This window comes from Pelecanus crispus, chromosome 3, assembly GCF_030463565.1.
Source record: "Pelecanus crispus isolate bPelCri1 chromosome 3, bPelCri1.pri, whole genome shotgun sequence".
Classification (NCBI taxonomy): domain Eukaryota; kingdom Metazoa; phylum Chordata; class Aves; order Pelecaniformes; family Pelecanidae; genus Pelecanus; species Pelecanus crispus.
Genome location: NC_134645.1, coordinates 24,438,795 through 24,456,787, shown reverse-complemented (window position 1 = coordinate 24,456,787; position 17,993 = coordinate 24,438,795). Strand labels below are relative to the sequence as shown.

General features: G+C 42.6%; 1 protein-coding gene across 1 annotated transcript in view; it reads right to left on the bottom strand.

The window, feature by feature from the left end:
• The window catches only part of KIF26B (kinesin family member 26B), a 304,911-nt gene that overhangs the window by 21,716 nt on the left and 265,202 nt on the right, over nt 1-17,993 (bottom strand). The window contains exon 11 of the mRNA XM_075707851.1: nt 682-844. Coding sequence (XP_075563966.1) covers nt 682-844 — 163 coding nt within the window. The remainder of the gene's footprint in view (nt 1-681; nt 845-17,993) is intronic.

The window sequence follows — 17,993 nt, the reverse complement described above, 5'->3', positions numbered from 1 at the left end:
TGTGGACTGAATCCCTTCACCTGTCTCTCTTCAATCCACTGACAAAAAAGATTTTGTCAATCCATAGGCTGTCAATTTAAACGAAACACATGAGGTTCACTCGTTGTGCCCGATTCACACCATAAGCTGTACACAAGGAACCAGGACACTAAAACATGAAAGTGGATACAGCCCATCCTCACTCAACTTCTTGGAAAATCTATCACCTGTACTTAGAAGCAATGGGAATAAATGGGACATTGATGCTGGCAATGGACACACTGCTTTGCATTTATTTTACTCCTGCTCTCTCTGAGAAGCATAGAGAATCTAATTCTTCATTAATCCCAATTTCGTTTAACTCTACAGCAGTTTCATTCCTTATTATTTCATTAGCACTAAGAGCATAACCAAAAATAAATGCTCTCTGACAGCTATATCATTAAATGCGGTCAGCTTACAAACCTGCTATAGCAGATATGTCTGAATTCACTCCTCTGTATCTGAAGCTGAAGCGTTTAACCCCCTCAGTCTCTGCTATGTGCTCTAAGCCACTTGCCTAGGACAGGGTAAACACAACCCACACACTTTGCAATTGATTACTGATTTTGTTACATGCTGCTCTACCCCATCAAGGATCCTTTAGGGACCTTCTTCCTCCCTCCTCCACCATTACAAGAAGGGAGTTATACATTGTCTTACCTTAGTTTTCTTTTTCTTCATCCTGAGGACCCTTGATGCAATCTGGATGGTGGACAGCGTCTCAGCGTAGTTCCCTGCAGCGGCTGAAATGTGAGCTATCATTGTAGTGCGGCAGTTCATATTCCCCAAGGACTCCCGAAGCAACATGGTGAGCTTGCTGTCTCTGCAAAATAAAATTAATTAAGGCTACATTAGCAAGCAAGGTTTCATTTTGACCATCGTGATGTGACTTGGGTCTCGGCAAGATTTTTTCTCCTCTTTTTAATGGAATCCTGATTAGTTTCCTTCCTCAGGTTTGCACTATGTTGTGTCTGCAGCTGAGCATGCTGAAAGACCCTGGACTACAATTTTAACTTCTTTCCTCTTCCCAGTTCCTCCATTCTGTCGTCTTCTGGCCTCAGTCCTTCTGCACTCTTACCACTGCCAACACAGAGGTGCAGACCAGTGCTGGAGACTAACTGTTACGGAGCCACTGCAGCAAACATCAAACTGCTGCCCTTTTCCAGTGTGCAGCATGCAAGCAAACTCTGGCCCAGCTCTGGAGGACAAGAGTGTAGTGGATTAGATTAGAGGACCCAGATTTTTTCTTGCCTTCTAGGGCACTGGGTAACTCAATAACAATAATAGTTAAATCACTGAAATTAATTTTGGATGATGCTGGTGAAATACAAAACAATCAAGCCTTAAGACTTCGCACAGTTGTTCTTTTTCATACTCGATCTTTTCTTCCACTGAGGCGGAAATAAAATTTTCTGTTCCTGCCACTTACTCTATTGTTCGGCATAGGATAGCTTTTGAAATGCTGATGCCTTATTGTGGGCTTGTCTGTGACTGGACTAAGAATATGAATTTTAACATAATGCATAATGACGCATATATAATGCTTCTGTGGTGGTCATCTAATCCTGTAGTCAGAAATGCATGATATAATTTTTAAAGAGAGCTGTAGCCACAAGGTGTGCAGGTCAACTGGATGGTTAGTGGGGAAATGGCATCCTCTTGAAGAGAGCCTCTCCTACCCTAAAGGTTGTGCATGATAGTTACATATGGCTGAAAGCAAAGACAGCAACAGCCTGATATTTACCTATTGCTAAAGGAATTGCTTTCACTGTTGTAATGACAGCAACATCTTCAGTGACTGGGGATCAGATTTTTGGGGCTCACTGTTCAATATCTGCTAATGACCTATGGTGCATGTGTGCCCTTGGTCGTCACCTTAACATCTCCAGCTCATGAGAGTTCTGCATAAAGCTGCAGCTGCTGGGAACTGAAGCTATGCCTACCGGATGGGACTGACAGACAAACACCAAAATTCTTCAGCCTCTCTTTCTGATTGAGTAAACAACAGCATTTGGGATGCATCTTTTGATGCATCTAACAGTAAGCCTGGGGACCTTATAAATTGTGCTTCTCCTGAGATTTCCAGTACTTGCAATTTCAGCTAGGCTAGCAATACTGGAAGTAAAACTTTTTTGTTTCAGGATTTCTGCTTCCATCTGCTCCAGACACATTGAAAACAGTCTGGTGTCTTTGAGAAGCAAACAAACATCCATAAAGACTATACTGGGACAGCCTCACTCATTTCACTTGTGACCTAAGGCTGCTTTGAACCCACAGATCCAGAGTTAATAGGCTGCTGTATCTCAGCTTAGTGGCCCTCCTTTCCATCAAGGAATAATTAAGATGTCAGATTTTGTACATCAGTTACTGCCACTCAGAAATTTTTAACATCTGCACAGAAATCAATAGCAAGCCTTTCATTTGCTAGTGCTTCTATCATAGCAAAACATGAGACAACAGGGGAAAGGGCAAAAGAATACATTCTGACCATGTCAGTCTCCTGAGAGCACACAACCCATGCAGCCAGCATCAGCACACTGTGGCGTGGCTGTCCTCGAGGTATATGCGTTATGAATATAAAATAATCTGTGCCATCTGTCTTGTACTGAAATACACACTTGCAAGAAGAATGACAATACAGAGGAAATACCTATTCTATAATTCAAATGATCCTCTGACATATATCAGACAGGAACTAAAGGGCAGATTTGTTTAGGATTAAAGCCTGAAACCTAGCAGCATAAAAGCCCAGCCAACACTGATTTCTAATTTCAGAATTTGCTCAGTCAGCACAGTCTGCATCTTGACTATCAACTTCACTTTGCACCCAGACAAAATAACTAGCCTCATGTCACTATTGTACACTGAAAAAATAAAATAAAAAGGAAGAAATTTGCTAAACACAGTTTTTTATCAATTCTGGACATTGTCATAAGACAAGTTCACCTGTTCAAGGTTCACTGATCTCTCACAATAGCACCTACTAACTTCTAAAGGAAAGAAAGAAAATCAAAGAGAACATAATAACACAAAAATGCGTGGGTTAATTTTTAACTCACCCTATCCTCATCAAGTAAAATATTGGTAAAATATTTTTGATGTCTCACTAAAACTTGCTTGACAGACAGTGTGAGACACAAAGTAGATGCTTTGTTCTTCTGAATGCTGACATGGCATTTCTGCCTGAAAAAAAGAAAGGCTCTGAATTGTTTCATTAGGTGATTCATCAGCTGGCATTTGCAAAAGCAAAATTTCCTGTGAAAGCAGAATTTTTACAAAGAGAAGGGCTGCACTTCTGCACTGGATGAGCTTTGAGAAGGAAGACCTTTGTTGATCTTCTGGCTGTACAAACTAAACTAAGACACAGGGAATTTTGAAGAAGCTCACAGAAGGGCTGCTGCTCCTGGGTGCACATTGCTCATTGTATGAAGCAGCGGCTGGCTTGCAGAAGGTCCCAGATTTCTCATAGCAGCATAGTGAAATGCACCAATGTCTTTACAGCAAATGGGAGATCTTCAGGAATGCTAACGGTCCATTTCTATTCTGCTCCAAGAGCAATAAAATTATATGCCAGAGCAGCACAATGACCCCTTTTTATATACCTGTCTTCATTTTAAATGTATTTCTATCCCATCCACTAATGTTTTTTATAGTTTAGGAAATTTACCATAACCCATCATGAATATGAGGATATAATACACAGAGAACAATGAAGGTGGGGTCAGGATACCACACTTCAGACTCCAAAGCCTGTATATCAGTAAGTCAATTCTGCAGCCTTTTCAGTACTTAAAAATTACCTCATTTTTCTAATGGCATCACTTTGTCTAATAAAATACATTACCCTTACTTGTAAACCTTTTCTTGCCTACCTCTTTAGATCATCATGGCTACAGCAAAACTACTAAATATTCTTCATATATCCCACACAGGTAAAACCCCAAAATAAAATGTGCAAAGCTCTATCTCTGGAAAAGTCCAGAGGCAGGAGCCCTGGGGGCAGGAAACTAAAATCAGATGTCTCTAGGAATTATGTCAGCAGGTACGGTACAGAGGACCCCGAAAAAACTGTGCAGATTTGCAGGTGGAAAACTCATTTAATGGAGTAGCAGCCCTCCACATGGAGAGGAGCTCTCTATTCTCCATGCTGCTCCCTTACCTCCTCCGTATTTCCACCTTCTCACATTACAGCAGCTACTGGAGGACTTATAGTGCTACTTTCTGCATCTCTCAATAGCTACCATAAGGAACCCTAGCAGGTATGAAACCTCCCCAAAAGAGATGTGGCAATGCTGCAGTGAGCACAGTGTTCTCTATTTCTTCTCTTCTGAGACTTCACCATGCAAACTGGCATCAGTGTATATTAGTCCTTTCACTTGCTCACTAGGAAGGAAGTACTCAAGAACATGATACATTTCCTTGGACATTGCATAAATCCCTCTTGCCTATGTGCATTAAGTCAAAGCCTTTAATTTCATGACTGGATACTATTTTTCCAGTAGACCCTTGCCTCAATCACTGCACAGGATAAACAGTGCTCATTGAACAAGAAGTTATTCAGTCTTCCATTTAATCCTTGCCTTTTAATGTGCAGACTTGTGTCTTATCTATTGTTAGGACTGTACAAACTCAGCTCTGACTCCAGAATGACTGATTTCTTCAAAGGTTTGTTTTTTTTTTTTTTCCTGTGGAGCTCATCAGTGCAGTATCTGATGAATGCCTCTGAGGTGAGGTATATAATCCTCTGATAATACCTGCAGCATTGAAGACTTCACTAAGTATAGGTGTTTGGTGTGAAGCACTGATCTTTCAGAGTACTGAGCATTATATAGTCTTTTATATTCAAAGTACAGCTAACTTTGACTCCTCTTGCAGAGAAAATGGGGCAGCTGGTTCTCAGTCTGGGTACCCAGAAAACCAGGAACATACAATTAATAGCCCACCTAAAAATTTTAGGAACACATTGGCAGAGCCAGTTCTGAAGGTGGAATCAGCTCCCTTCACAATACCTCCCTTCTCTTCCACAGCCCTCGGTCCCATTTTCCATATGCCATCCGACTTCTGCTACAAATTAGGGAAGGAATTTATTGACAATGATCACGTCACTGTATAGTCCTGATTCATCTCTAAAGCAGGTCCTTTATCTGCCTTGAAAAAGATGATAATTGGAGGGGGAATCCTGCAAAGACAACACAATATATAGCCTATGGGGCCAAAGTAAGTTTGACAGGACAACCCTAATTTTGACATTTCCTGCCCCTGCAGTGATTGATTCACAATCTGAATGCTCTTAATATATATATTTTATGTAATTTCATGTGGATTTGTGTTCACACTTCAATGAGACATCAGCAAGCCTGGAACCTTCCTATGTATTAAAAAGCCTCAGTTGCCAAACTAGCCGACTAGCTGGCAGCAGCAGCCTGTTGCCACCTTTTGTGTGGACAAGCAGTAGAGAAGGACATGACTCACAATTTACCATGAGGTTTTGCTAGTATTTTCTGCCTGTAGAAAAACAGTGAGCCTCAGGAGCATCACAATCCTTTCCTATGCTGTAGGAGAGCTGTGCTTTCATGTGTTCACATCCTTTTGCCATGCTCTTCTCTACCAGACAATCCTGTTCTCTTCTATCAGTGTCTATCCTGGGCTTTTCTCATCCAACCCTCTTACTCGTTCTTATTCCCATACCATGATTCTCACCCCCAGCTCCTCACCTAACCAGCCCAGCAGAGCTCCATTTCATCCTGCTGTGGTCTAACCAGCTACACCAGACTGCCAGTCTCCAGTATCACTGCTAGACTCTCTCCCAGTACTAATCTCCTCTTCCCTCCCCGGTTTCTCCCACTAACATTGTCCCGTTGTCACTGCCTGACCTCCAAGGCCCCTCTCCCCACTCGAGTCCCCCCAGTTGCTCACTGATACCCAGCAGAGGAACCTCATAACCCCACTATAATTTGGCATGGCTGATTGCATCATGCTGCCCAGCTGAGGTGCAGGCTAGGGCGAGGGGGCATAGCATGGGCAGTGCCTTCCTGGATCTTCCTCTGTCAGGTCCTTTAGCTTTATGAGAATCCATCTGAGCAATGTGTTTGGAGTGAGCTACAAAGAAAAGAGGCAAATAGTAATTGCTTTTGTTTAGGGCTGCAAAATAGAATTCATGAATAGAAAATGAAGCAATAAGAATAAATATTGCGCTCAGGAAATTCGCAGGAATTTTTGTTGCCCACCATCTCATTCTCTGTATGGGAGAGGCAAACACAGGACTGTTCCACAAAAAGAGGCAATACTGGAGAGGAAGTATTGCCTTGGAATAATAACTTCCCTGCGGAATTATTTAACCAATTATATTATATGCTTTGTTTGGGGGTTTTTTCCCCCCACCTTAATAACAAATATTTTCTTTGTCTTCCATTTCCTTTCACCCCACTGCTGTGAGGATTTTGGCTATTCAGTGACAACAGCAGCACTGTCAGGAATAGAAATAACAACATTGCACAAGGGATACAATATAGTATTATAACTAAGCTTTAGGACATGCAAGGGTGTGTGTTTGTGCTCTCTATTAATCATATACCTTAGTGTCTTCCTAGGCACTAGGCCAAAAGGAGAAAGTTGTCAGCTCCCTCAAGGTGTTATTGTTACAGGATCAGATGATGTATGCCCTGAGGTGTCTTGTAGTCTAATTATTTATAGAGGTATGTCAAAGGAAGAATCTCAGTAACTATGGCAGTTATTTTTGATCATGAAGTCTTAACTCTGCTTCCTTGTGCTGATGCAACTGCTTTATTCATAGTAATAAATGCTTGCATAACAAGGGAACCACATAAATACTCTATTTGGTTTTGGCTCCTATGGCATGGAAGTAATCTCTACAGAGGATAGTTTATAGCTTAAAAGGCACAAACCCAATAGCGGATGTTACAGGTGTGTAACAGCTGAGTTCATGATGAACCAGTATAGTTTGCTTAGCTATGTCTTTCCTTTCTGTTAATAATTTTGGTAGAGGGAGAGAGGAAATGGGAGCAATGTGTGTAGGCATAGGCAAAATGAGGCCAGGTGGAGTGATAAAGCCCTCGGTGGTTCAGCCGTGTAAGCCTGGCTTTGTTAGCAGAACGAAGCGAGGCAGTTGAAGAAAGATGGGTAACGTGTTGGACCTTTAACCTGGGGAATCCTTCACCTGGTGAAATGAGGCATTGGGGAAATAATGAACTTGTTCCAGGTGGAAGCTGAATAGCCTTAAAGGGAGAAATAAGCAAAGTGGAAATCTCCACTGCCACTGCAGTTCTTTATCTTGTATGAGGTACACTAGAACAACCCAGAAAGCTGCACTCACTGCACAGGGGAAGGGGGAGCCAGCTGAAAGGACTACACTGAGGGGATACTGTGCGCAGGTCCACGTACTGGGAAAATCACAATCACAGCTGGAAGGGGTGTGACACTGCAGCAGTCAAGAGCAGGAGAAAGGTGCTGTTGCAGCCAAGTATGGGATAACAGGGACTTACACTTGAATTCTAGTATTACAAAATGTATATAAAATGTAGGGGGTTCCCCCTCTTGTCTTTTAAGAGCCTGACTACTCAAATTTCATATTGCAGAACAATCCTTGTGCCTGTGACAACACATGAACATGTGGCAGATGTACAAAACAGCATCTTTTGTTTCTTTTCACCAGAGACAGAAAATTAACGTCTGTCGTTAGAGTCCCAAGAGCTCCAGCTACTCTGACTCCTTGAAACAGGCTGTCCCTCTCACCATAAAAGGGGCTCATTCAAGAGCTGTAGCTTTTGTACAAAAGTTACTCCCAAAGCTGATGAAACTTAAACAGTCTACGAAACAGCCAAGGAGTATGTTATCCAAAAATGACATAAAATGCCCCACTCTTTGGGGGTCCCACTGACTGATCTTACCAATTCAAGTTTATCCATAGTAGAACTATCTCACAATAAAGCAGTTGCTATCACACCCCAGCTCCACTTTTACCTACGTATTAAAGAGCACATGGTTTCTGACATTGCCAGCCCAGGTCTGAGCTGCACACCACTATGCTAGCCCTGGGGAAGCACAGAGAAAGATGGCCCCTCCACCTTCTCATTTCCGTCTTGTGCCACCAGTGGAGCTAAAGCAACACGGGCTTCATTTAAATAATACACCCAATGAGCGAAAAAAGTTTCTCGCAGTCTTTGCCCCAGCTATGTGAATTTACGTGGTTTGTTTCAGATGCACTTCGCACTTCAGCAATATCAAACTGAAGACATAAAACCTTATTTACAGGTCAACGTGTTACTCCAATGAGAACTCAGAGATCCAGATGGACTTTAAAGTCACAGAAAGAGCAAGTGTTGGTGTGGGAGGGACAGGTGGTTGGGAAGGCAGCTCTGCCGGAGACCAGTGACGGTTTCAGAGAGAGGACTGCACTGAAAATGGACAAAATGATCCCTCTCCCCTCTGTACTCCAACTCGCAGCACAGAGCCAAACATCATTCGCAAGCAACCATTAAAAACACACAAACAAAGCTCAAAGATAATCAAAAAGGAAAAGGATCCCAGTGGTCTGTCTCATTACAGTGCCAGCTTCTAATAAATTCTAGCTGAAAAACAGAAGCTCAATTAATCTAGGGAGCTAATTAGGCTCAGCAACTATATGTTGGAGTTAAAGCCAGATTCTTCAAAACCAGCAATGCCACTGGTTAAGAAAACCAGCGCAGTAAATAGACTGTGATTTACAGGAGAAAAAAAACCCCACAGTTAAAAGTAATAATGATCTAGATTTTAAACAATTTAAGGACTCTGCATGTGGCCAGGCTCTGTGCTAACTTTAGCAAGGTACACTCGCAAATGGAAGGAAAAAGCCTTCTCTCCCCCCAATACCCGTCCTTTTTTGGCTCCCTCACCAGGAAGCGTTACGGCAGCCACAAGTTTGGCTCAGCTTATCTCTATGAAGCCATTTGGTTGCTTTCTATGAGAAGGCAACAGTCATATCTGCTGCTGAACAGCAACTGGAGCAGCTTAGGAGCCTGCCTGCCTCTCCTCCAGGCTGCCTGTGTCCTGGCAGTGGAGCGGGAACACTGGGAAGGGAAGGGGTGCAGAGTGGCTGGCCAGCGCCTGTGCCTATAGGGCAGTGAGAGGGGAAAACACATAGGGAGAAAGAAGCATGAGCAAACATCCCCTGACAATCTGCTGAGGACACGTTCTGGAAACCACCTTTACACCAGCCCCTCTGGTGGCTAATATTGGCACGAGTGCAGCAAAGAGACACCCAGCAAGGGCATTTCCAACACCCCTCTATCAGCGTGACGAGCGGCATCTGCTCCCGTTGCTCAGCATCTTTCTTTGGAGCGCTGCTGCCCCCGGCTCCCACTGCCTTCACAGGGGCAAGCAGTAGTTTGCGGGGTTGAGCCCTTTGGGACAGGCTGCTATTTTTGAGCACGGCTGATTAAAGCGAGGCTCTCCACTCTGCATTCAAGAGGCTAAGCAAAGGAGCTGTTTTTCGCAAGGCTTCACAGCTCCCTGCCGCTGCCAGTGCCATTGGCTGGGGTCACACGCGCTGAAGAGCCCCCCTCGGTGACAGCCCCTGCAGAGAGGGCAGGGCAGTGGCCACCTCAGCTCCCCTTTCAGCGCACACAAGCACCTGCCTACCAGACTGGCATGACTCTTGGGTTACGCACACCCCAGGCAGCTAGGCAACCATTTCGGCTGCCTCCCTGGTGCATACGGCATGGCAATTCGGAGGGGGAACAGAAAGGCTGCTCGCTGCCGCACTCCCGCGCAGCCCAGCTGGAGGCAGCCCGCTGCTGCCTGTGCAGTGGCACCCGTGAGCCCGAGCAGTAAGCAACAGCTCTTTGCCCTTTGCTCGCAAGGAGTGTTATGATTCATATGTACCGAGACTGGAATACCAGGGTTATTTCCTCAAACGAAAATTAACTTCAAATGTTTGTAATTGATCCATGAATATTCATGATCTTTTGGGAGGATTTCATAATTACTTCATTCTGGTTAGGCTCATTTGATCTGCAGTAGCGACAGCAGTAGTTTACACTCCTTCATCAAGATGCCAACAATTTGGCAGCATGACCTTCCCAGTTTCCTGTGCTGGAGAACAGCTCTAGTTATCCTAATTGCAATCCCAAATGGAGTGGTACCTGAAAATAAATTGACTGCTGTTCAGTTTTAGAAACCACGCCACTTGGCACTGCTACTAGCGTAAACAGATGACATCTCCAGGAAACTGGGAAGGTCACTCAGCAAAATACTTTGCATTTTGATAAGTAAGATTTTCTGTGCTGACCTCCTAGAGCCTTCAGCCCACAGCGTTGTACCAGAGGGCAGTGGAAGTGCACACACTTCTGTGTAGAAAGGAAAGAAAGAAAAAAAGAAGGCAGACTTTGGCTGTCATTAATATGAAAATGATACACTTCATCTGTGCCACTCACTAGATGTATTCCCACAGAAAGTTAAGCTTAAGAATTCATGCTGCCTATGCACCTGCACACAAGCTTGCCTCATCACCACCAGCAATAAACTTCTAGCCTGTTGGCCAATTTGAAGAAACTTTGAGAAAATTATATAAAAGCCTCAAAGACAGTAAGTCTCTGTAAATGCTGTGAGTACTGAAGGCTGGGTGGATGGAGAGAAATCTTATTTGTGCTCCCCCAGAAACACTGAAATTCCTTTAAACTCCACTCTTGAACACACCAGAGAAAGCACACGCACGAGAGAAATTCACAGGGGAACTTTCAGTGAGTATTTATACACTTTTGGATGTCAAAATTAAGAGACAAATTGTTAGAAACATCATTTGCTCGATGCTGATGCTCTCAGAATTGTTCATTTAGATCAACAGACCAAAGAATATGTACTCATATGAAAGTGAGTCCTGACTATAAGCTGTCAAAACACAAAGTAAAGCAGTGAAAATATTAAACTAACAGCATTAAAACAAAATAAACAGTCAGAAGCCTCAAGTCGTGCTTCTATCTCTGGTAATCAATTTACTACCTTTTAAAGTTCCTCTTCACATACAGGTCCAAACTCAGCTTCACTGCTAAAAGCTGTTAAAAGAAGCAATCCCTATCCATTGGCAAGGACGATGGACTTTGCAGCAGCCAAGTGATCTGCTAACCTAGGATGGGAATCAAGCAGGTGAAGCAAGTTCCAAAATGGGTGAATTTTTTATGTGTCATCTCCCATTTATTAGCTGGGGACACACTGGCCTCAGTTGCTCTGCTCCAAACCATCTAGGAATTAAAAACCCCCATGACTGTTATTTAGGACTACTGTATTGGCATGTACAGATCCTAGACACTGTGCATGCCTGTCTCCTTCCAAAAAGCTGGGTAAGTAATAAGGTGGCTAAGAATGGACTTAGCTGTCTAACTTCACACATTCTTTCTCTTTTGAGAAGAGTAAGAATGCTGAGCTTCTCCTTCACACCTATGTTCTTCAAGAAGCAAAATGGACTAGAAAGCTGGTTTCACTTCACAGACTCCATTTGCTTTACTATTAAATATATAATTTCAGGATCAAAATAAGTTTCTTAGACACCTGCAACAATGTTTGCAGACTCTGATGAACACAGAGTTCTCTGGCCTGCAAGTTCTTGGCCTCTATATTTGTACTTCCAACAGCCAATGAGGGCAGGGTGAGCTTGTTAGGAACTGAAGAGAGACCAAAAACTCCTTTCACATAAAAATGAATGGCCATCAGACAGCAACAACTTTCATCCACAGATGGGCTGAGCTACTCGCACAATGGGCTGATTTAGAGATGTTGATGAGACAGACTGAGCAACAACAGTGATGATGTTGATCTTGCACGGCAATTAAAGATCATAGATGAAAAATTCTCTACCCGTGCCTGGTTTCGGTGATGTCTGAAAACAAGCCACAGCACTAAGATTTTATGAACTGAAACCCATGGCACTGTGGTCCAAACCCTGCTGTCACTGAAATCTACAGAAAGGCTCCCATAAGCTTCAGCAGGGTCTGAACTGAGCTTTTACAGATTTAGTGCCAGGGTGCATGAGGTAATGAACAAAACAGTCCCTTCTGAAATCAAATACACGGCATCGAAGTTAAGCCATGGGACCACAGGCAGTTTTGTGATGACATTTTGGGCAGCATAGGGCCAAATCTAGCAGCTGCTGCAGGGCAGTGGGGATTTTGTCATCTAGAAATGCAGGCACAAGAAAACTAAACGTTTGGTTGTTTTACCACTCTCACATTCCATCATACTTTATTCACAGACGACTCCAAATAAAACCTGAGGGACCCCAGTCTCCATATAAGTACTACGTATTGTAAGTAAAAGTGGCCAAATCAATATATAATGATTTTTAATGTATATATATTTGCTATTTAAACCATTTGGAGATAGGCTGTATGAAATACATTTATCTTCATCTATGCAGCAATTTAAAATATTAATGATGCACATGCATTTTTCATGTTATCTGAAGTTTCACTCCCCCTTTAAGTGGATTCTTCTATTTATTTTGCCCACTATAATACCATTAATTAGACAAGCTCCTCAACAGGCTCTTATATCTCTGACACTTCAGGGATCTCTTAATAGCCTGTGACAGCAAAGGAAAGGAACTCTTTTGAACTTGCTGTTTAGCAATTGTTACACAGCTTGCAGTTTTACCTGAGGTAACCAGAGCATGCTTTAGAGTTCAATAGGTATCTATTATGCCCAGAAAATCAACTCTGAATTTGAGTATTTCCATGTTAATAGCTGCCTCTCCATAAAGGTTGGTAGTCAGAACAGAGTTGTGAGTGCCAGAAAGCAATATACAACTACTAATGTTTGTATGTATTTAGTTTTAAATTATAAAAAGATATCTATTAAAGAGTTAGCTGTTCAAAATCCAAGAAGAACTGAAATAAAATTTCAAAGACAAGCTGAGCCAGTCTTTCATAAAAAGCTCCTTTCAACCTTCAACTGCCTTCAAAAAGCCTCAAACTGGAGTCATTTACAATGTGCCTGGAAGGTCCCCCTTCTGTTTACAAAGCCGCTGCTGAAGCTCAGGAATTCCTGCAGCTGAAAATAGTTGAGGCTACAAGAATATTTTGGCAAAGTACTCATTCTAGTCTTACACTCTCTCCTTGGCATCTGCTGTTGAATTTAGACAGAGACAGGATACAAGAAGGACATTTGGCCTGAATCAGTAGGGCCATTCTTAGTTCTTAGTGTTAGGTTACAGTGGTTTAGAGCAAGGCTCTGCAGCCTCCTTCTTGCATCCCCTCTGCATGCTTGCTGTGATCTCCGAAGGATGGGAAAAAGCGTTCCTCAGCATCCAGTCAACCCAGCCCAGGTCAATGAGCCTGGAGACACAAGAGACACCAAGAGAAAAGACAGTCATTCTGTTAAGGAGAGTGAATGGACAACCACCACAGAAGAAGGCGGAAAGAGAAATGCATTGTTTGGTCCTGTGAGCCTGATCCCCATGGATCAAAGCGAAGGTGATGCTTGGGGTGAGAAGAAACTGTGAATTATCAGCTCCTGCCTGTACCCAGTACAGAGAATCATATAATCCTCCTTAAGCATTTAGAATACCCATCCTTAAAAACATTAGGGCTTCCTAGCACTGCCCACACACACTTCCATTTCAGAGCGGCATGCTGGAAGCCATCTACTCCCCTATTTGCCCATGGCCCTTTTGTTTCCCTTGCTCTCACTCCCCAGAGATGGGAATGCTCCTACCACATGTACAGACACCACTTACACTCCTTCTCATGCTCTCTCTATTCCCTAACTCTATTTGGGTATGCAAGCCAAATTCATTTAATCTTCTCTCACATGAAAAGCTATCCTGCTTCCCTTGCCAGTCTTTCTTGTACTTGTTTCACTCTGAATTCATCCTTCACCTATGTGGGTGACCAGAGCTGCATCCAGGAGAGAAATTGCTAGTCCCTTACATAAGGGCATTACATTTTTCTAGTGTCGTTCCTAATGTCCCTTCAGACTTCATTACCTTCTCACTGTTATGTCACCTGTGGACACCTGTGATCATTAACTAATATGCCTAAATCAGCACACACACCCCACACCCCAGCCCCCTTCTAGCTGATGAGCTCCCAGATTGCAGTCAAGATTGTTAGCAGTCCATCAGGGCAAGCCCTTGCATTAGTGCCATTTCTATTCCTCTAGTCCTCGAGGTCCCACAGCTGCTCCCATCTGAGGTTCTGATCTTCCTTTGTACAGATGACGGCTCTCAGCTTTGTGTAACCAGCCACTATGATTAGCTTGCTCCTGCTTTGTGTGTCAAGGCTGCTGATAATAACACTAAACAAAACCTCTCCCAAAACTGGTCCTTGAAGAACTTCCCTGGTGGGCTTCCCTCTACTCTGATACTCCCACTTCAACACTAGCTACTGTTGTCTCGTCAGTCTTCACTATCTGATGCATCTTACAGCTCCTTGTCTTCTTCAGCTTAACTAATAATTTCTCAGGGGACACCAATTCAGTTATTTACTCAGGTCTAGGCAGATTACATTTACTACTGTTCTTTCACCTAGAAACTCAGACATTAGGTATCATGTCTGCATAAAACACAGGGTGAGGGTTGTATCCAAGTGGATCCCCATTTTGGGAGGAGTGTTGAATTTAAATGCACAGAAAGCTGTTCCAGATTTCCCTGTCTTGGGAACAGTCAAGATATTTCAAGGCTCACCCTCTGAGAAGGTAATACCTGTTGTCTAGATTTACTCTAAAGTGAGTTTTAACTCAGGCCTTCAGGGTTTGTTCCCCTAAAATCTGAATGCTAATACTGAATTTTTGTTGTAGTGGGACTACCTTAAAATTTCAGTGTTAACTTTTGCAGCTATTGCAGTAACAAAAATTGATCACTTAATTCAAACGATCTAGCAGTGAACTCGTTTAAGCTCCTCTCTTCTCTCTATCCCTCCTCCTCCATACACACTGATGAGCAAATCATTTAGAGAGGGGTTTGTCTGCTGACTGTATGAATTCTACTCAGCAGGAAAATACATTCATCTAATTTCATTTCAAATGGTGAGGATCTGAATAAATGAACAAGTTGTTCTATGAATAGAGGAATTCATGAAGACTAGTTTCCTGTGGGTTTGTGTCCTGTGTTCCTCCATTTCCTACACTTCTGCTGTCTGCTCTTCTGCAGAGTCCCTTATGGCCTCACCTTGCCACATCCCACCTAACGCATCTCCTCCAGCTGCAGCTCCTTCCTCTCTCTGTTGGCTTGTGCGTGCTGGCTGGCCGGCATTAGGCTCAGCTGGTCGGCGAGCCAGCATGCAACGGGGCAGGTAACTGCTGGCTTCACACCTTCATGGCCCAGCCTGCTTCTGCTCTGTTCCTCTCCCAGTCCCAGGAGTCTTGCACACAGACATCAGATATCTGAAGGCCCGTCCCTGTGTTAAATCTGACTGGAAATGGTCGATAAAATGGCCAATTAAAAAATGTATTTCGATGACTAGCAATGAGATGGTGTGATCATGTATGCTTCAGCCTCTGAGGAGGTGGCTAAATATCTCTTGAAGCTTTCAAGTCAGAGCCAGTCCTGCTCGCAGAGCTTGTCAGGCTTCACAGTTTTGAAGCACAACATTGTGCATAGCAGTCATTCCCACCACCAGCTACTGAGGACAGACAGGACATTTCCCATATTAGCATTATGAGAATGATTAGAGCCACCTAATTATAGCTGTGCAATGACAAAAATCTCAGCTCACAGATGTCAAGTTAGCCAGGCTTTTAAGTCTTTCATGTCCTGTGGCTTAGATTATTCCTGCTTTATAATTTTTCAGACCCATGTTATGATTTTATGTCCAATTAATTCTGTGGGAGAGCAGCAGTTCTGAAATGAACACGGAGTAAATACAATCAATAACAAATGGTCTGTTATGAGAGTTCAAGTCATTACTGCATTGGTAATATTTTCCAGTAGTTCGGGTTTCGTTATTTTTTGTGTGATGCATGATGTGTTAAATACATAGCAAATTGTTTAAAGGTCCTGTTCTGCTTTCAAAGCTGCTACTGTACCAGTTTCAAAAAAAGTAATAATGACCCAAAAGGGACCAAAGAAGTTTATACTTCCCTCAGTGCAGCAGATTTGCATATAGTGTAGCTAAGAGGTGTATTTGACCCAAGCATTTCTAATTAACTCTTAACTTGTCATATATAAAGAAAAGCTTTCTTTTCATTTCAGTGTTTTCGTTGCAGTATAATTCCAAGAAACACCAATTAGCTATCAGATGCTGACAACTTGCACTTATCACTGATTAGGGCTAGATATGAACTATAAACCTAGCACATTACCATAGTGCAATAGCTCATTACCAGTCTAGCTTTCCTAGCTAATCTTTTCTACTAATTTTTATTTAGGGACCTTCTGGCTAGCTCATCTGAAAATTATATGCTAATGATCTGAGCAGAATTGAGAGCTTTAAATGGTAACACGGGAGGAAAAAATAATTCTGTTTGATCTCTTTATGTTATGATAGATGCCATTTAATCAATTAACACAGCAGAACATACCATTCCATTTCAGACCTCGCAAATACAAAAACCAAAGAAGGGTGAGAGCTTCAGACATCTCTAGACCTTCTCCACCATATAAAAGAGCATCATATATAGTATCAGGGAATGTTTAGGAGCACAAACAGCAGTCAAGACACTATTTCCTGTGGGTCTCCTACAAGTCTACCATAGGGGACTGCCAAGGACGTGACTGCTGTTAGTAGAGGGGACATGTCAGAGACAGGGTCACAACACTGTGCAGTGTGTCCTGTGGAGATGTCAGGCAGCAGGCTGGCCCAACAGGCATCCTGGGGTGCCTGCTGCCAGTTAAGCCTCTAGAAGGTTTAGCATGGGGCACTGGGCCCCTGGCATGCCCTAGAATCTGAAATGTGGCTTGCAATTATGTCTGCCTCCTTCTCCCACACCTGCTTGAGACTATGAAAGTATTTGAGAAACTGCAGCCAGAATTCAGATTCTGAATAACTGTGGGCTAAAGATTCTGTAGCAGTGACAATGACTGCTTCAGTTATTTGCCAGAACTATATGATAAATAAAATTAATTCTGAAATATATTAGAGATAAAGAAGGAAAAGAACATGATGTTTCATGTTACCACCTGTTAATGAGTGCAAAGGATTAAAGATGGTAAGATGTAGGTAGAAACAAGTAGGAAAATGTATCTGATCCACATTCTGTAAAGCTTGTGTAAATTAAGGGCATCATGGGATATAAAATTTCTATATTTAATAATTAATATAAACAGATTGAGAGCAATGACAGAAATATTTGAGAAGCAGCACAAGATCACATTTAGGGGCTATGTAATTTCCTGCAATCTAACTGTGCTGGAGTTACTTTTCTGAAGACTACCAGATTCCCCCAACAATACCAATATTGTACCCTGTGTTTACTGGTTCCTACTCTGAATAAGTCAACAATAGAGATGGTCAAAATGCACATCAATACCTCAAAAAACAAATTATGTGTCTAAATCAACCACTCAAACACATCCATTGCTCATCTATACTTGTGCAATTCAAAACTTGGATAATGGCAGAGGACAGTATGCTGAGCAAGTTCTCAACACTCACCTAGCCCTGACTTTAAGACAGTAAGTGTATAGCCTTTGATCTGCAGAAAGCTGGACCTTTTTCCTAAATACAGTGGTAGAAGATTTTTCTTCCTACTATGAGCAAAAGGAGCATGAATCTCTCAGGACTCCCCTTGGAATCTGCACAGCAAGAGCGGTGAAGACTTGCTGTGCTCTGCCCATGTTTCTAGATATCCCAAAACAATGTTCCCTACTTAAATATGTAAAGATTTTCAGACTTAACTGCCAGAAACATTTCAATATGAACATAATCAGACCAGGGCGCTGGGAGATGTTAATTTACTGTGAGAAATATAGTACCAGTTATTAGTGTGAAGCTGAGATTCCTTAAAAGAATCAAGTATCACTCTACAGAGAAGCACCATTGACAGAT